This window comes from Oncorhynchus keta, chromosome 11, assembly GCF_023373465.1.
Source record: "Oncorhynchus keta strain PuntledgeMale-10-30-2019 chromosome 11, Oket_V2, whole genome shotgun sequence".
Lineage (NCBI taxonomy): Eukaryota > Metazoa > Chordata > Actinopteri > Salmoniformes > Salmonidae > Oncorhynchus > Oncorhynchus keta.
Window position 1 is genome coordinate 49,351,229 of NC_068431.1, and position 20,625 is coordinate 49,371,853.

The window sequence follows — 20,625 nt, forward strand, 5'->3', positions numbered from 1 at the left end:
GGGATCGTTTGTGGTTTCGGGAAACTGACTTGAAAGTTATGATCAACAGGGTGCTAAATGGCTTCTGTCGTGTCATCTGAAATGTATCCATAGCCTGTCAGACTGTGTATTAGGGACCAGAACTGCTTCACTCACTCAATCCAATGGGCGTTATTGGTATGGGAATCATATGTTTACATTGCCAAAGCAAGTGAAATGGATAAACAAAAAAAGTTCTCCCTCGCTCTCCGTCGTTCTCCCTCTCTCTCGCACACACTCCCTCTTTTCCACGCGGGCTGGCACTGCATCTCCTCAGAGGTATAATGCTTTGCTTTGACTGGCAAGCAGGGGGCAGCCAAGAGAGGTTAAATGAGGGAATTGATGTTTTATATTAACTACCCAAATAGGGATCTGGGAGGGGAAACCTATAGGGAGTTTCTCTCCCCCCCCCCCCACCCACCCACTTTCACTCTGAATTTCACTCATGGAATCTAAAAGGAACCAAAGTTTACCGGGTGTACATTTCTGTGCCGCAAAATAAATCCTGTATATAAAGTGGATAAAGAGAGAGAATCATGCAGAAGGCACACACACACACACAGACACACACACACACACCGCCTTGCCTCTTGGAAAATTCACATCACTAGCGCTTGGAGAGGTCAAACGATTTTATTGTTCCACTGTGGTTGCGCCACACAGGCCTGACATCACACACATAGTTCAACACACACCTTGTGTGGGACAACACACAATCGATACACACAGACACAGAGATCATCACTCTCGCTCTCCGAATTAACATAGTAAAAAAGTTTTCAAAAAAACAAAAAAACAAAAACAAAGTGCAACCAATCAAAAATGAGATGGAGAAAAAATAACAGACGGGTTAACCACAGCTAACAAGTATTATTTGGCACCGACCGTGTGGCTTGCCAGTGTTCGGTCCACTGGGACACAGAGCAGAGGCGTTTGGCACCGTCATTGGTCAATCTCAGGTAGATAGCGCAAGGTGCTTGTTCGGACTCGGTGGCAGTCAGGGGAGATGTGACAGTATACAAGCCGACGGTGCTACTCCCGGTGAGGAGCGCCGTAGACGAAGGAGGAAGCCCCACCCCTCACTCATCCGGTTTCACCCGTCCAGCCATACTGTACTCTTACCCATCTCCTTGGTCATGACAGGCGGGTATGATCAATGTGGCTCTGTCATTTGTGAGCACACGGAACAGCTCTCAACCACGAAAGCAAATGTACTGCGTCATTTTAAGTTGACATTTGTCGTGATTTGTTGCAATCTCAAGAACAGGTTTATGACCTTGATAACATTGCACAAAGCTTTGTGACCGTACTGTGCACCAAATGTAACAATAAAAAGTGGTATTTGTACATGACAAGATTTTAAAAATAAAATTTTTAAAAGTATATCGACAGGTGAAGAATACATGGTGTGATACGGTCAATTATACATTGAATATTAAAGAGGCAAAAGCAGGAAACAAAAGGAAGACGCTGTTCTACAATCAACGCTTTTGGTTCACCTTTTCCCCACAGAGAGAATTTACAGTACTGGACAATTTAAAATACTAAATAAAATTAACGATTAAAACATGGCACAGGTAAAAATGGCAAAAGCTCTATTCTCATTGCTTTGCTTTTGGAGTAAGAGCAATGGAATCAAAAGGTTTGGCTGTGTTCCTGAGAGCCTTGGGGCCTGCCTCCTTGCGTCCTTGTCCCCAGTTGCTGAGACACCCAGGCTGGGTGCCCAGCAGTGTTCAGTGGGGCCTGGGTGGGGTGTGGTGGGGGACAGCGGGTGGCCCTGTGGATTACCTGAGTGAGGGGCTGGCAACCAGGTGCAGGTGGTTGGGTTTGGTGGGGATTGGGGGTTTGCTCCCGCGGGGAGGAGGGATCTGTGCAGGGGGCGTGGGGCTCTTCACGGAGAAGTTCTTCATCAGCTGAGCCACCCGACCACTCCGTGAACAGGTGTCTCCGCCCCCCTCTGACACCACATCCTCAGACATGGCCCTGCGATAGGCTGCCATCACGCGGATATCTGGGAGAGAGACAGAGGCAGACATTAGATGAATGGTTAGAGGTGCCTTGCATCAGCGAACGGAGCTGAAGCTCACATTGGTTACGATGTCTTGGTCGGTTGTCGCGCTTCCCCGTAACTGAGAATGCTAATAAAACATTTTTTTTTAAAGAGGTCTGTGAGCCTACCGGCATCACGGAACATTCTCCCTGATCTCCTCTCCTATTTCTGCGTTCCCCCCCCCCCTTTCTCCTGCTCGCCCTAGCCTTCTTCCTCTACCCTCCCGGACTCTTCCGTCCTGGGCTGTAGTAGGCCAGACTGGAGGTCATCTTCATATGACGAGGAGCAGGGACACAGCTGGGTGTAGTTGGTGTGTGTGTGTGAGACAGAGAGGCACAACGTTTGGGAGGGGGTATAATTGAGGGACGAGAGCGGAGGAGGGCCACGGGGACAGAGACGGAGAGCAGACAGACGCTGTTCAGACACCAGAAGGCTTGAGGAGCAGAGTATTTTTAAGCGCCGTCCCCGGGGGGGTGACACACAGATGTGTGAGCACACACACACACTTAAAAAACACACATAACCTTGGATCTTAACTTTTTATCATTTTAAAGTGGGATTAAAATGGATTTAATGGTCATTTTCTCTCAACGACCTACACAAAATACTCTGTAATAAGAAAGTGGAAGAATTCTTTTGGATTTTTTTTTGATTCATGATTAATTAAACACTAATATAGTTTGATTAGATAAGTACCCCGAGTCAATACATGTCGGAAACACCTTTGGCAGCGATTACAGCTGTGAGTCTTCTTGGGTTAGTTTAAGAGCTTTGCACGCCAAGTTCTTTCAAGGTGTTGAGGATAATGGCGAGACAGCAATTTTCAAGTCCTGCCATAGATTTTCAAGGACAATTAAATCAAAAACGGTTCACTTGGCCACTCAGGAACTTTCACCATCTTAAATGGTAAGCAAATTGGCCTTGTGTTGTAGGCTATTGTCCTGCTGAAAGGTGAATTAATCTCCCAGTGTCTGATGGAAAGCAGACTGAACCAGGTTTTCCGCTAGGATTATGCCTGTGCTTAGCTCCAACCAGTTTCTTTTTTATCCTGAAATACTCCCGTCTTTGCCACTGTCAAGCATACTTATAACATGATGCAGACACCACCATGCTTGAAAATAAGGAGGCATTCATTCAGTCATGTGTTGTTGTTGGATTTGCCCCAAACATAAGGTTGTGCACTTAGGCCAAAAAGTGTATTTATTCTATTGTCCTTCTTTTTTACTGAATTACTTTAGTGCCTTTTCGCATACAGGACGCATGTTTTTCATTCTTATTTTCTGTATAGTTTTTATTATTCTTTTCACTCTGTCATTTAGGTAATTATTGTGGGTCACTACAATGTTGATGCATCTTCAGTTCTCTCATTACAGCCATTGAACTCTGTAGCTGTTTTAAAAATCACTAATGGCCTCATGGTGACATCCTTGAGCGGTTTCCTTCCTGTCCCGCAGCTCAGTTCAGAAGGACACCTTTATCTTTGTTGTGTCTGGGTGGTTTAACACAGTCGTGGCAAAAAGTTGAGAATGACACAAATATTAATTTTCACAAAGTCTGCTTGCTCAGTTTGTATGATGGGAATTTGCATGTACTCCAGAATGTTATGAAGAGTGATCAGATGAATTGCAAAGTCCCTCTTTGCCATGCAAATTAACTCAATCCCCCCCAAAAAACATTTCCACTGCATTTCAGCCCTGCCACAAAAGGACCAGCTGACATCATGTCAGTGATTCTCTCGTTAACACAGGTGTGAGTGTTGACGAGGACAAGGCTGGAGATCACTCGGTCATGCTGATCGAGTTCGAATAACAGACTGGAAGCATCAAAAAGGGGGAGGGTGGTGCTTGGAATCATTGTTCTTCCTCTGTCAACCATGGTTACCTGCAAGGAGAAACATGCCGTCATCATTGCTTTGCACAAAAAGGGCTTCACAGGCAAGGATATTGCTGCCAGTAAGCTTGCACCTAAATCAACCATTTATCGGATCATCAAGAACTTCAAGGAGAGTGGTTTAACTGTTGTGAAGAAGGCTTCAGGGCGCCCAAGAAAGTCCAGCAAGCGACAGAACCGTCTCCTAAAGTTGATTCAGCTGCGGGAACGGGGCACCACCAGTACAGAGCTTGCTCAGAAATGGCAGCAGGCAGGTGTGAGTGCATCTGCACGCACAGTGAGGTGAAGACTTTTGGAGGATGGCCTGGTGTCAAGAAGGCCAGCAAAGAAGCCACTTCTCTCCAGGAAAAACATCAGGGACAGACTGATATTCTGCAAAAGGTACAGACAGGGATTGGACTGATGAGGACTGGGGTAAAGTCATTTTCTCTGATGAATCCCCTTTTCCGATTGTTTGGGGCATCCGGAAAAAAGTTTGTCCGGAGAAGACAATGGGAGAGCTACCATTCGCCCCGTGTCATGCCAACAGTAAAGCATCCTGAGGCCATTCATGTGTGGGGTTGTTTTGCATTCAAGGGAGTGGGCTCACTCACAATTTTGCCTAAGAACACAGCCATGAATAAAGAATGGTACCAACACATCCTCCGAGAGCAACTTCTCCCAACCATCCAGGAACAGTTTGGTGACGAACAATGCCTTTTCCAGCATGATGGAGCGCCTTTCCATAAGGCAAAAGTGATAACTAAGTGGCTCGGGGAACAAAACATTGATATTTTGGGTCCATGGCCAGGAAACTCCCCAGACCTTAATCCAATTGAGAACTTGTGGTCAAATCCTCAAGAGGCGGGTGGACAAACAACCCCACAAATTCTGACAAACTCCAAGCATTGATTATGCAAGAATGGGCTGCCATCAGTCAGGATGTGGCCCAGAAGTTAATTGACAGTATGCCAGGGCAGATTGCAAAGGTCTTGAAACAGAAGGGTCAACACTGCAAATATTGACTCTTTGCATCAACTTCATGTAATTGTCAATAAAAGCCTTAGACACTTATGAAATGCTTGTAATTATACTTCATTATTCCATAGTAACATCTGACAAAAATATCTAAAGACACTGAAGCAGCAAACTTTGTGGAAATTAATATTTGTGTCATTCTCAAAACCTTTGGCCACAACTGTACATCATCCACAACATCGTTATTAACCATGCTAAAAGATATATTCAAAATATGATTTGGTATTGCTACCAATAACAGACCTTCTTTTACGAGGCTTTTAAAAAAGCACCCTGGTCCTTCTAGTTAAATCTGTGCTTAAACTTCAATACTTGACTGAGGGACCTTACATATGTTGTATGTATGGGGGACAGAGGAAGTCAAAGAAATTATGTCAACCCCTATTATTTCACAGAGTGAGTTCATGTAACATATGTGATTTGATAAGTCAAATGTAACTCCTGAACTGATTGAGGCTTGCCTAAACAAAAAAAGGGGTGAATACGTACTGTATGCAATGACTATATTTAACTTATTTCATTTTTTATTCATTTGGAAAACGTGTATAATTCTTCCCATTATGGAGTATTTTGTGTAGATCAGTGATAAAAATGTCAATGAAATCCATCTCAATCCCACTTTGTAACGCAGCAAAATGTGAGAGAAAAAAAATCCAAGGGGTGTGAACACTTCTGATACCAACTATACTCACACACACACACACACACACACACACACACACACACACACACACACACACACCCTCCTGCTCACCGACTCAGTCACGCATGCACCCATCTCTGACTAACCGCATCACATTCGATTCAGACACGGAGGTCCTGTGTTTAGTGTAGAGGGTGTGTGTGTGCAGCCCAGGAGAGGCAGTCAGCTCTATGGCCAAAGAAGCTTTAAAGCAAACACTTGATAGCGGTGAGGCATGAAAGGAGACAGGCCCAAACTATCTTTAAAGGTTTTACTTTTCTTTTGTTGTTTTCCCCCCCCCCCCTTTCCCTGTAGCTCTGCCCCCCTGCCTCCACCATCTTCTCCCTTTTTCCCCTCCCTACCTCTGTCCCCCTCCCACCACCTTCCTCTCCCCCCTCCCTTCCTCTGCCCCCTGACCCGCGGTTCCTGTGTTAATGTCCGCTCGCCGCACTGCGTGGGCCTGCCTCTGATTGTCTCGCTGTGTTGTGTGGTCACCACGGAAACCCTGGATAGGCTCCAGCGATCGAGGTTGGACATGCATGCAGGCACACATACACACAAGCACAGAGTCACACAGGCACAGAGTCACACAGGCACAGAGTCACACAGGCACAGAGTCACAAGCATGCGTGGTCGGAGGATTTTTGGTGCTTGGGTTTCGTTGTTGGTTCTGATAGGAATGCTAAACACAAGGAGTATGTGTGTGCCTGCACGTGCATGCGTTTGAGAACGCTAGCGTGCAACGTATTCCTAACCATTACACGTGGGTACGGTGAGGGAATAGTAAGAAGAATTATGCTTTTTCTTAAATGTATATATATATTTTTTTATCCCTCTGAGGAAGATGATACCTCTAGAAACTAGACGCCAACCTAACCTGTCTTAGCAAAGAACGGCCCAAACCCACGCAGAACGTTCCACCAGAAACCAAAAAGCCAAACATCAAGCCGATAGACTCGCAGCTCTGTCAACACAAATGGAACGGGGGAGAAAAAAAAGCAGTCGGCTCCGCGGGTTACCTAACTGTGCAGCCGTTTGTAGGAAACCTTGGCAACACCTGATCACAGTTACAGGAATTTCCTTCTGCTCCAAGTCACTGGTCAATATGATAGTGTCTGTCTATCTGTGTCTTCAGGCGGACCTTTGAGGTGGCTCCCGCTCTTCACACCTCGTCCCAGTCCCAGCCCCAGTCCCAGTCCCAGTCCCAGCCCCAGTCCCAGCCCCAGTCCCAGTCCCAGCCCCAGCCCCAGTCCCAGTCCCAGTCCCAGCCCCAGTCCCTGCCCCAGTCCATACATGCAGTGGGGGAGAGTGTCACCCACCAGCACCAAAATAAAAGCAAGTCTAGCTCTTTAAATTACCCCCTCCTCTCTGGCACAGAGGGGGGAGGGAGGGGGGGGCAGAAGTGGGGCAGAGGGCAGAATTCCGGAGCGGCACGTCTGTGCAGTGAGCCAGGCCGCGGGAGGGTCAGGGTTGGGAGGGGGAGGAGGAGGGGGCGGGGGGCGGGGGGCCGGCACGGCGCTGTGTGGAGGCTGGGGGCCCTGTCACTTATCAGCTCCGGCCGAGCGTCGCCCCGGGCCAGAGTCGGGAAGCAGCGCTGGAATGTGTGTCCTTCTCTCTGAAGGTGAGGAGAGGAAAGGCAAGCCGAGGGAGAGAGCGAGGCACACACACACTCAGCGAGCCAGCAGCTGCAGGAGACTGATACACTCGCATGCACACATACTCACACGCACACTATCACCTATTCTCTACCCCAACCCCACCACCCTTGGGGTGCACACACACACACACACACACCAACATGCATTAACATGCATGGACATAGGTCAATATACACATTAACACACTCATATCTTATATACTCACACAAACACATTAAACCCCTAAATAAAACCCGTCAGAGGTAGTAATAAACATGAACAACCTCCCTCAAACTGTGTGTAAACACCAATAGACTTTCCCATACATAAAATATGGGTACCTACAAGAACAACACGTACACACTCAAGCATGGCGGTCTCTTAACACTTTTTTGGTTACTACATGATTCCATGTGAGTTATTTCATAGTTTCGATGTCTTCACTATTATTCTACAATGTAGAAAAGAGTAAAAATCTATAAAAACCCTTGAATGAGTAGGTGTGTTCAAACTTTTGTCTGTCTGTCTGTCTGTCTGTCTGTCTGTCTGTCTGTCTGTCTGTCTGTCTGTCTGTCTGTCTGTCTGTACGCACGCACACACAACTGTTCAAAAGTTTGTGGTCACTTAGAAATGTCCTTGTTTTTGAAAGAAAAGCACATTGTGTCCATTAAAATAACATAAAATTGATTAGAAAGCCAGAGTGGGAGGCACCGGGGCCTCCCACTCCTCTTTCTATTCTGGTTAGAGCCAATTTGCGCTGTTCTGTCAAGGGAGTAGTACATAGCGTTGTACAAGATCTTCAGTTTCTTGGCAATTTCTCACATGGAATAGCCTTCATTTCTCAGAACAAGAATAGACTGACGAGTTTCAGAAGAAAGCTCTTTGTTCCTATCCATTTTGAGCCTGTAATCAAACCCACAAATGCTGATGCTCCAGATACTCAACTAGTCTAAAGGCCAGTTTTATTGATTCTTTAAAATCAGCTCAACAGTTTTCAGCTGTGCTAACATAAAAGGGTTTTCTAATGATCAATTAGCATTTTAAAATGATAGACTTCGATTAGCTAACACAACGTGCCATTGTAACACAGGAATGATGGTTGCTGATAATGGGCCTCCGTACGCCTATGTAGATATTCCATTTAAAAAACAATATATATAAAAAAAATATTAAAAATCTCAGACATTTCCAGCTACAATAGTCAGTTACAACATCAACAATGTCTACACTGTATTTCCGATGAATTTGATGTTATTTTATTGGACAACAAATGTGCTTTTCTTTCAAAAACAAGGACATTTCTAAGTGACCCCAAACGTTTGAACGGTACCCACACACACACTAAAAAGATGGCGCCGATAGAGATGGCAGCTTCGCTTCTAGTCCTGAGGAAACTGTGCAGTATTTTTTTTTTTAAAGTATTATTTCTTACATTGTTAGCCCAGAAAGCCTTAAAGTGTTATTACATACAGCCGGGAAGAACTATTGGATATCAGAGAGACATCAACTTACCATCACAACCAGCACTACGACCAGGAATACGACTTTCCCAAACCGGATCCTTTGTCGGCACCTCCCAGGGCATTTGAACTGATTCCAGAGGCCGACCCAAAACAACACCATCGGAGGAGAGGGTGCTGGAGCGGTCTTCTAGTGAGGCTTCGGATGCGTGCACAATACCTGCCGCTTCCGAGTATATTACCTCGCTAATGTCCGGTCCCTAGTCAACAAAATTAGGGTAAGATTTGCTTTTCAAAGAGATATCCGGGATTGTAGCATACTCTGTTTCACAGAGACATAGCTAGCTGGACACATCCCGTCGGAGTCCGTACAGCCAAACGGGATTCAGTACATCGCACTGACAGGAACAAACATCTCTTTGGTAAGAAGAAGGGCGGGGGTGTACGTTTCAAGATTAACGACTCATTGTGTAATTGTAACAGCATGCAAGAACTCAAATCCTTTTGGTTCACCTGACCTAGAATTCCTCACAATCAAATTCCGACAGTATTATCTCCCAAGAGAACTCTCCCCGGTTAACATCACAGCCGTGTATATCCCCCCGCAAGTGGATACCAAGACGGCCATCAAGGACCTTCACTGGACTTTACATAAACTGGAAACCATATATCCTGAGGCTGCATTTGTTGTAGCTGGGGATTGTAACAAAGCTAATCTGAGAACAAGGCGAGCTAAATTCTATCAGCATATCGATTGCAGTACACGAGCGAGTAACATGCTCGACCATTGCTACTCTAACTTCCGGAATGCATACAAGGCCCTCCCCCGCCCTCCTTTTGGCAAATCTGACCATGGCTCCATTTTGTTGCTCCCCTCATATAGGCAGGAACTAAAAACAGGAAGCGCCCGTTCTTAGGTCTATCCAACTCTGGGCTGACCAATCGGATTCCACGCTTCAAGATTGCTTCGATCACGTGGTCTGAGATCGCTTCAGACAATAACATTGACGTATACGCTGACTCGGTGAGCAAGTTTATAAGGAAGTGTATAGGAGATGTACCAACTGTGACTATTAAAACCTTCCCTAACCAGAAACCATGGATTGATGGCAGCATTCAAGCAAAACTGAAAGCATGTACAATCGCATTTAATCACGGCAAGGCGACTGGAAACATGGCCGAACACAAACAGTGTAGTTATTTCGTCCGTTAGGCAATCAAACAAGCAAAATGTCAGTATAGAGACCAAGTAGTATATCAGTAGACCAAGTAGTCGCAATTCAGCGGCTCAAACATGAGACGTATGTGGCAGGATCTACAGACAAAAGAAAACCAGCCCCGTCACGGATATTGACATCTTGCTCCCAGACAAATTAAACAACTTCTTTGCACGCTTTGAGGACAATACAGAGCCACCAACACGGTCCGCTACCAAAGACTGTGGGCTCTCCTTCTCCGTGGCCGGCGTGAGTAAAACATTTAAACGTGCTAACCCTCGCAAGGCTGCCGGCCCAGACGGCATCCCTAGCTGTGTCGGACATAATCAATCCCTTTCCCAGTCTGCTGTCCCCACATGCTTCAAGATGGCCACCATTGTTCCTGTTCCCAAGAAAGCAAAGGTAACTGAACTAAATGACTATCACCCTGTAGCACTCACTTCTGTCATCACGAAGTGCTTTGAGAGACGAGTCAAGGATAATATCACCTCCACCCTACCTGACACCCTAGACCCACTACAATTTGCTTACAGCCCCAATAGGTCCACAGATGACGCAATCACCACACTGCCCTATAATTTCAGCATTCAACATCATTGTACCCTCCAAACTCATCATTAAGCTTGAGACCCGCCCCACATGGGTGTGTTCTCAGCCCTCTCCTGTACTTCCTGTTCACCCACGATTGCGTGGCCATGCACGCCTCCAAACTCAATCATCAAGTTTGCAGACGACACTACAGTGGTAGGCTTGATTACCAACAACGACGAGAGCCTGCAGGGAATAGGTGAGGGCCCTCGGAGTGTGGTGTCAGGAAAATAACCTCTCACTCAATGTCAGCAAAACAAAAGAGATGATCGAGCGCACCCCCCCTATCCACATCGACGGGACCCAGTGGAGAAGGTGGAAAGTTAAGTTCCTCAGTGTATATATCACCGACAAACTGAAGTGGTCCACGCGCACAGACAGTGTGGTGAAAAAGGCACAACAGTGCCTCATCAACCAAAAATGTGGCTCGTCACTGAAAACCCTCACTAACTTTTACAGGTGCACAATTGAGAGCATCCTGTTGGGCTGTATCACTGTCTGGTACGGCAACTGCACCGTCCTCTCCAAAGGGTGGTGGGTTCTGCACAACGCATCACCGTGGGCAAACTACTTGCCCTCCAGGACACCTACAACACTCAATGTCACAGGAAGGCAAAAAAGAGCATCAAGGACAATAACTACCCGAGCCACTGTCTGTTCACCCCGCTATCATTCAGAAGGCGAGGTCAGTACAACAGGTGCATCAAAGCTGGGACAGAGGGATTGAAAAACCGCTTCTATCTCAAGGCCATCAGATTGCTACACAGCCATCACTAGCACAGAGAGGCGGCTGCCTACCTACAGACTTGATATCATTGGCCACTTTAATAAATGGAACACTAGTCACTTTAATAATGTTTACATATCTCAGATGTGTAAACTGGATACTGCATTTCGTTACACTCCCAATAACATCTGCTATCCCATGTGACCAATAAAATGTGATTTGAACCACACACACACACACACACACACACACACACACACACACACACACAGAACATGTATACAAAAAATACGTATAGATTTTTTTTGAAACATCTGAAAATAAGTAACCCATTCAAATGACATACGACTTCGCCATCTTCACTTGAAATGTCTCAATATTGTGAGGAAACATGCAACCCATGAATATGTTCTGGTTGAATTACAGGTTCCACAGCCAGGACAAAGAAACACAGTTCTTCACCTCATTGTAATGTCAGCACACATCCAGCAGGGGGAGACTGTAGACGGCAGACAGTTTTGTTTCCGGCTGACTCTGTTTGAGGACTGGCTGCAGTGTGATCAGTGGTCCACTGAGTGGTGCTGGTCTAGCTCCCTCTCAGTCTGTGTCTGGTTTGTGAACTGGGTCACTTGTCTGTCGAGCTGGGATGTGGGCCGCTGATCAAAAACCAACAGCCTATCCTGATCACCCAGCGGAACGCTGTCCAAACATTGCTAATTAGACTGATAGTAAACTCACTCCTAGTATTACACAGTCAGGGAAAGCGAGAAAAGCTAAGATACTGAGGAATTCTACTGAATAGGGGAGATCAAAAAAAATAAAAAATAAAAATTGCAACAAGACACAGAGACGCTGCCATAAAGCAATCAACTACAAGGGCAAAGCCAATAACTCACTATATGTGAGGCTCAGAGATACAAGAGACATCCATCATCATACACTGATAAAAGTAATGTTCGTTAAGAGGGACTGTGGAAAACGTTAGACAAACACACATAGTAAGAGATCCCCCCGAGAGCGAGTAGCCAATAGAGAGGCAGAGGAGGTGTGGGACCATGACACTGCTACCCCCCTGCCAGTTCATACAGATTCCAGTGGGCTGAGGCAGCATTTGGCTAGGACGCTGGGCAAATAAATCCCCATCGCTAACTGCACTAGGAAAGCCTAACCAACAATATAGGGGCCTACTGCAGAACCATGGTGTAACTGACCATTACGAACACCACACACCAGGTAAAAGGGATTCGATGTCAGATCATCTTCGTCACATACACATAGGCAATTCTCTTCCCTGCCACGTGGGTGCTGTCTTTTTTTGGAAGGGGGGGAGGGGGTCCAACTTCATTACCAAAAGTGTTCAATAAAAATGTGTCCTGGTGTCTACATGCTTCCAGGCCCAAATCTGTTACTCCCACCATTCACAACAATCTCAATACAGTCAACTTTGAACCTAGCACCCTAGTGTTGGAATGTTGTATTTGTGCCATTGGTGCTGTATAAAATGTTCTTCTTCTGTGTTTGAAAAATGTATAAAGCTAATATTGGTGATTTTACCGCCACCTGCACTGCTGGAGTCATGAACCAAAATATTGTGTGTCATTCATTTATTGTGTCCACTATAATATAGCTTAAAGCCATTTACAAACCGTATAACCCAATTTGAAGAAGACAATGCTCTCCACCCATAGAAATCCCCACCCATTTGACTACTTTAAAATGGTAGAATCCCTTAATGGCAATGTCCATGCTACAACAGGTCATTTCCAAGCAGAGATCTCTATACATCTCTATGGAGGGGACCCAATCTCTCAAGCTGCTCTACTCTCTTACCTCGGCTGCTGGGTGTCTCCTGGGGGTGGGGCTCAGCCGGCTCCTCGGGGTGGAGTCTGGTTGTGACGGACAGCGGGACAACGGTCGTCTTCTCCGGACCGCGTGGTTTGGTGGTGCTCTTCTCTAGAGCGTCTCTTATGGCCGTGCTGCTAGCCACAGGGGATGGAGCGATGGTCCTGTGGAAAGGGGACGGTGAATAGATGCTAGGGACAGGAGACGGAGTGGAGCTTGGGACAGGGGACGGTGAGACACTGGGGACAGGGGATGGAGTGGAGCTGGGGAAAGGGGACGGTGTCACACTGGGAACAGGGGACGTTTTGACAGAGCTAGGGACGGGAGAGGGCGTGATGATCTTCTCTGAGGCGCGAGCTTTGGCAGCGCTCTTCTCTAGAGCGTCTCGGATGGCATTGCAGCGGGGGACAGGAGACGGTGTGACAATGACGGGGACCGGAGACACTGTTACGGTGCTGGGGAGAGGTGACGGTGTGATGGTAGGGACAGGGGATGGTGTGGCACTGAGGACAGGGGATGGTGAGATGGTGAAGTTCTTGGGGACAGGGGACAGCGCGGTATCTAGCCTCGGGTTGGCAGTGCCAGCTCTTGAGTGAGGTCTGCAGGAAGAGAGGACCGGCTTCTCCTCTGGAGCATCGACCTCTAAATCCTGCTTCAACTCAGCTTGCTGCGGAAACAGGAAAGAACAGTCAGTGTCCGATTCATTCATACCATTTTATTTGCATATTCGGCAACCGTTCTACCTGAATCCAATGCCTTCAGGTTACTGAGGTTTGATGGCTTCCATACACAGTAAGTATCCCCCAAAATGAAATGAAACATGGGGTGCAGACACCATGAGCTAAGCAGGCCTGGGCAACGCCAGTCCTCGAGGTCCTGATTGGTGTCACAGTTTTTGCCCCAGTCCCAGCTAACACACCTGACTCCAATAATCAACTAATCATGATCCTCAGTTAAAAATGCAATTCGTTTAAAATCAGGTATGTTTGCTAGGGATGGGGGCGAAAGTGTGACACCAAATCAGTCCCACCGAGACTGGAATCGCCCAGGCCTGAGCTAAGGGCAGGTTTAAGGCGACCTCGGCATCCATCAAGACCCCTCACCCCTCACTGTCGCATCAGCAGTACCAACTCACCCCCCACAAACAACTATCAGCTCCAAATACCGTTACCGGAGATCATAGCCATTTGGATGGTAGTACAGTTCCAATTAACAACCTGAATTCTACATAACAACTAAATCTATGTTTCAACAAACCCAGTCTCTCATATTTAACAATAGGGTTGGGCTGTGCATTAGGACTTTGACATGGGTTGGCAGACACGTGCAGCGGTGTGTTTGGGAGGAGTCTTGCGTAAGGATGCATGAACGGAGTGATAGAGTTTTCTCCTGCGGTTCGGCTTGGCTGCGTGCAGTAGGCGACGAGATGGAAGGAGATCTCCCCTGCGCAAACCTCAGGAGACAATCCCACAATCCCATCCATCTGTGACTGAAACCCTCCCCTGTCTCTGGCGTTTTAATACCCTGATCAACCATCTGCTCCAGAGGAGACCAGAAACCAAGCTCCAGCGATTCCGCTCCTCGTACACATTTATTTTACCTTTATTTAACTCGGCAAGTCATTTAAGAACAAATTCTGATTTACAACGACGGCCAACACCGGCCAAACCCGGACGGCGCTGGGCAAATTGTGCGCCGCCCTATGGGACTACCAATCACGGCCGGTTGTGATACAGCCTGCATGCGCACACACACACACAAACAAAAATAACACAAAACGAAACAATCACTCAGAAACACCCTTCATTCCACCCCACCCCAACCCAGTCCCATTGCAGCATGTGGTAGAGAGCAATGACATACATCCTGGAGGGCTGCTACAGTTCAGCTGCTCCCCCAGAGAGACGTATGAGGGGTGAGGCGGCCAGGCCAGGCCAGGAGCAGCTGGAACGGAAAGAGAGACAGAGAGAGCTGGGAGAAAGAGGATCTGGAGAGAGGCTGAGAGTGAAGGGACAGCTGGCCTAACCTCCACACCCTGGAACGAGGGAAAGAGGGAGTGAGTGAGTGAGAGTGAGAGACAGAAGGGGCGTGGGTGTCCAGAAGAGTCAGACGTATTCAAGCCATATTTAAGGAGAGCCGAAAGGGTGGATTAGTGAAATGCAAACCACACTTAGCCAGGATATTTGAGCAAGTGTTTTGAAATTCGAACCATCCACGTCTGTGTCATGGCTATTCGTGCTGAAACCTGCCACTTACTAGCACCGCGGAGACAATGACACACGTGTTGCCTTCTCAACCCCCACACACCCAGCCAGGAATACTAGGGGATTAAGGCCGTGCTTTCCCGTCTTTCTTTACACGACACTTGATTATATGCCACTGATGACATCGTCACCGTCGCTGTTCAGGGAAGTGACGATCAAATGGCTCGCCCTCCACAACCCAGGGAATAACCCAACCTCTTACTCTACAACCGCGCACGCCGTTATACATACCTGAACTCTGTGTTAAATGAACGGAGCATTTTCTTTTTTTAAATGACTACCAACAGAACAGGTGCATTAATAGTAGTCGTCGTTTGATTCAGTATTAATACGGCATCAGACTACTGAATCAAACTACTATTAAACACACTGGTGTATCTTTAACGTCGCTGCATACCTACCGCGATCAAAGCATAAACAAAAAATGTCCTCAATGTGCATAATGGGCAAACTCTGATTTACAGAAGCCAAACTCACAAACGTGTTTATGTGATGCTTACTTTGTCCAGTGCGACAGGTGGCTGCTGCTCTCCCAATGACACCTGTGGGTTGAACACACAAACATTAAATGGGCAACTCATAGCTTCTGAGCTGATGGACAAAGCAGTGATGTGTGCAGTACATAACCATACCTGTAGAGGGGGCAATGTCCTCACTTCCTCAGTGTTCTCCTGTTGGAAAAGCAGGAAACAGGTCAGTTGGTATGACCAAATTTAAAAATGCACTTGACTTTCTCGGACGGGAACCTGCTATGGGCGTGCAACAGATGTATATAGCGTAAGCACACTGTAGGCCTGCACAAGGCCTATACATTTAGATTCATTTCCTTGTGCTTATCCGGGAGCATTCTCGAAACATTTCCGACGCTCTGTTTGCGGTACCAGCCCATGGGCGCCTGGGATGGGCACTGGTATGCTCTACAGGCAAGATGGAGTGGCCACCCGGGCCTGCGCTCGCTATGTGCAAACGGGTTGCCATGACAACGCTGAAAATCTTCTCCCTCTTTTTAAGATGGCGTGAAAACGGAGGTAACCTGCCCTACCACACACACAATATACTTGTGACACAGGCACGCTTCTCAATTTCATGGTTCGGTTCAAATATCTAGGGTCAAACCAAATGTGCAGGGTTTACTATAACACATAATAACCCCCCCCCCAATCAGTCCCCCTCCTACACAATTAAAATACTTAATGTACATATAGATTTACACAAACACACAGGGGTGGCACATGCACACACTAGGGACAGCACAGGAGGTTGGTGGCACCTTAATTGGGGAGGACGGGCTCGTGGTAATGGCTGGAGCGCAATAGTATTAAATACATCAAACACATGGTTTCCATGGTTTCCAGGTGTGTGATGCCATTCCATTTGCCCCGTTCCGGCCGTCCTCCCCTCACCAGCCTCCACTAACTCCCAGCCAGCGTGAAAGACGAATGCAATAGGGAGGAGAGGGATGGATAGGATGTGGTTGAGCTGGAAAGAGAAGAGCAAGGGAGAGAGGTGTTCTGCAGAGTGTTGGAGGTAACAATGGGGAGTAGAAGAGGGAGGGATGGAGTAAGGGAACAGTCAGGAGAGGGAGAGATAGAAGGGGTGATTTATTTGGCTGCTGAGCAATGACTCTCCCTCGTTCTCACTGGCCCTCAGCTGTGTCCGAGATTAATGACAGCAACAGGAAAGTGTCTCTCTCACACACACACTCACACACTCACCTTTAAATTGAGCTGTATCCCTGGCTGTGTTTTGGGAAGCAGGCTCTCTCTCCCAGTTCTGACAGATTCTGAGACGGGTCTGTTTACCAGGTTGCTCTTCGGGGGGGTTGTCTGGTGGCTACAGACGGACCAGACAGGATAATCAAAACAGGGGTGATAGAAAATGGAAAACCCCCAAAAACCAACCTCCTACTCAATTTGATATGGACTATTACAACTCCACAGAACTGCAGGTAAAGAAAAATGTTTTTAACACTGCTGGTATTGCTGACGTGTCCGTACCGTGTGCTATTGTGCAGGCTTGGTGGTGCTTTCCTCTCCACGGGCCCAGAACAGATGAGTTTAGAGGTCTTCAGCTCGTCCACCTCTCCAATCACCATGACCGCCACATCACCGTCCCTGCCCAGCAACCAGCTCACATTCTTACGGTTGGCTACAGGGGACACGAAACACACTGAGGATGAGGAAAACCAAGAGTCGTCATATTTATGTTTCTGTGGCAAATAGACATTGATGGGTTCCATATATGGACAGCAGTAGAGCAGATGGGGGACCAGAGAAAAGCAACCGAATCATTGAATACTACGACGTGGTTACATTGGGTTAAGACTGAGAAATGTTCCTTCGTGGAAAGAAAGCAGCACACACACACACACACACACACACAAAACACACACGATCAGTAGAGGAAGCTATCCAGCCTAGTTCCCTTGTAAATATCCTTTGCTATTCTGATGATGTTTTTCTGTATGTATTGTGATTGCTACAAAACGAGAAAAAAAAAACTTGAATGTCCTCAATGAGGCTTTCGTAATCGTGAGGATTTTGGTTGAAAAGAAGGGGAGGCACCCCTCCAGAGCAGATTACCAGTGAACTGGTTCTGCCAGCCTGTCCTGTGGCAAATGCAGGGAATTCCACTGGGGCAAAGCACGATGACATGCCCTGAACTAAGCCCAGGCAAGTCAAAACATACTAGCTAGGCAAACAGACAATTCTCTCAAAACGCAAGACACTAACTACAGACAACAAAACACTTGTCAAACTTGTGCTCTGGACTCGTGGAACCCAATACTCCTTCGCGCCTTGACTCACATCACACCCTCTCTGTTCTGAGACCCTCATAAACCCGGGGCCTAAGTCATGTTCCTTGTACAGTGGCATTTCTGATTTAGCACGCACTATATCCCTGAGATCTGCATATCTGTGGCGCGTTCAGGGATCACCGCGGGCCTAGTTACTGTGGCAATAAGACGCCCCGCCCTGCACTGCAGTCTATCATCTGCCACTAGCAAACGTCACCAGTCTGCCACGTTCTGTACTCAAAGCTCAGACACATACCAAAAACGGACCTAACCACACACAGGACCACATACGATGTACGGAAAAACGGTCATAACAGCACGAGTCATGTAGCCTACATGCTACACATTATACAGATGTACACATACACGCTACATATATATATATATAGTTACAAACACACATATATATATAGTTACAAACATTCAACAACACATTAACGACAGTGTATTACACGCCAAACTAAAATGGTAAATATAACTGAACAAATGAAAAACACAAAACCTTTTTTTCAATTTTTTCTCCCAGCCGTATGTTGTCTTTTTGTTCTCCACAATGCTTGTCCTGCATGCTTCCTGCTGTGTTCACAGCTGATATTTGGAAGGAAGGGGCCAGTGGGCCTGGAGACACTTCCTGCTTTGCACAGACACCTGGGTCCTGTGCTTGTAACAGACCACCATTTCCTCTGCTTCACACTAAGAAACACAAAACTAGGTCTGCTACAGTCTCCAAACACTTTGTGTTGCAACGTGAACTGTGACTACGAGATGATGAAAGGATCTCTAACTCTATAGTCCAGTGTGTGTGTGTGTGTGTGTAACACGGAGCGTGTATCGGGGAGTGTGTGTGTGTAACACCGCAGCGTGTATCGGGGAGTGTGTGTGTAACACCGCAGCGTGTATTTGGGAATGTATGTGTAACACCGCAGCGTGTATCGGGGAGTGTGTGTGTGTAACACCGCAGCGTGTATTTGGGAGAGTGTGTGTAATACCGCAGCGTGTATTTGGGAATGTATGTGTAACACTGCAGCATGTATTTGGGAATGTATGTGTAACACCGCAGCGTGTATCGGGAGTGTGTGTGTGAAACACCGCAGCGTGTATTTGGGAATATATGTGTAACACCGCAGCGTGTATTTGGGAATGTGTGTGTAATACCGCAGCGTGTATTTGGGAATGTGTGTGTAATACCGCAGCGTGTATTTGGGAATGTATGTGTAACACCGCAGCGTGTATTTGGGAATGTATGTGTAACACCGCAGCGTGTATTGGGAGTGTGTGTGTAACACCGCAGCGTGTATTTGGGAATATATGTGTAACACCGCAGCGTGTATTTGGGAATGTATGTGTAACACCGCAGCGTGTATTGGGGAGTGTGTGTGTGTAACACCGCAGCGTGTATTTGGGAATATATGTGTAACACCGCAGCGTGTATTTGGGAATGTATGTGTAACACCGCAGCGTGTATCGGGGAGTGTGTGTGTGTAACACCGCAGCGTGTATCGGGGAGTGAGTGTGTGTGTGTGTAACACCGCAGCGTGTATTTGGGAATGTATGTGTAACACCGCAGCGTATATCGGGGAGTGTGTGTGTGAAACACCGCAGCGTGTATCGGGGAGTGAGTGTGTGTGTGTGTAACACCGCAGCGTGTATCGGGGAGTGAGTGTGTGTGTGTGTGTAACACCGCAGCGTGTATTTGGGAGTGAGTGTGTGTGTGTGTAACACCGCAGCGTGTATCGGGGAGTGAGTGTGTGTGTGTGTGTAACACCGCAGCGTGTATCGGGAGTGAGTGTGTGTGTGTAACACCGCAGCGTATATCGGGGAGTGTGTGTGTGAAACACCGCAGCGTGTATCGGGGAGTGAGTGTGTGTGTGTGTAACACCGCAGCGTGTATCGGGGAGTGAGTGTGTGTGTGTGTAACACCGCAGCGTGTATTTGGGAATGTATGTGTAACACCGCAGCGTGTATCGGGAGTGTGTGTGTGAAACACCGCAGCGTGTATTTGGGAATATATGTGTAACACCGCAGCGTGTATCGGGGGGGAGTGTGTGTGTGTAACACCGCAGCGTGTATTTGGGAATGTATGTGTAACACCACAGCGTGTATCGGGAGTGTGTGTGTAACACCGCAGCGTGTATCGGGGAGTGTGTGTGTGTGTAACAACGCAGCGTGTATCGGGGGAGTGTGTGTGTGTGTAACACCGCAGCGTGTATCGGGGAGTGTGTGTGTGTGTAACAACGCAGCGTGTATCGGGAGTGTGTGTGTGTAACACCGCAGCGTGTATCGGGGAGTGAGTGTGTGTGTGTGTGTAACACCGCAGTGTGTATCACCGCAGTGTGTTTCGGGGAGTGTGTGTAACACTGCAGTGTACATCCGGTGGGGGGCATTGACTTGTTGGAACAGCTGCCCTGGTAGTTAGCAGATAGAGAGGCCTATGTT

General features: G+C 47.3%; 1 protein-coding gene across 6 annotated transcripts in view; it reads right to left on the reverse strand.

Moving 5' to 3' along the window:
* Nucleotides 1–632: 632 nt before the first annotated feature.
* Nucleotides 633–20,625, reverse strand: part of LOC118390490 (uncharacterized) — a 38,315-nt gene continuing 18,322 nt past the window's right edge. For 5 of the 6 annotated variants that reach the window (XM_035781107.2, XM_035781108.2, XM_035781105.2 and 2 more), the window contains 6 exons: nt 17,390–17,540; nt 17,108–17,225; nt 16,025–16,063; nt 15,893–15,934; nt 13,117–13,795; nt 633–2,029 (listed from right to left, as the gene is read on the reverse strand). In XM_035781107.2, coding sequence (XP_035637000.2) covers nt 1,803–2,029; nt 13,117–13,795; nt 15,893–15,934; nt 16,025–16,063; nt 17,108–17,225; nt 17,390–17,540 — 1,256 coding nt within the window. In that variant the 3' untranslated portion in view covers nt 633–1,802. Of the gene's footprint in view, nt 2,030–13,116; nt 13,796–15,892; nt 15,935–16,024; nt 16,064–17,107; nt 17,226–17,389; nt 17,541–18,691; nt 18,807–20,625 lie in introns of those variants that run through there. The other variant, XM_035781112.2, reaches the window with a different exon arrangement.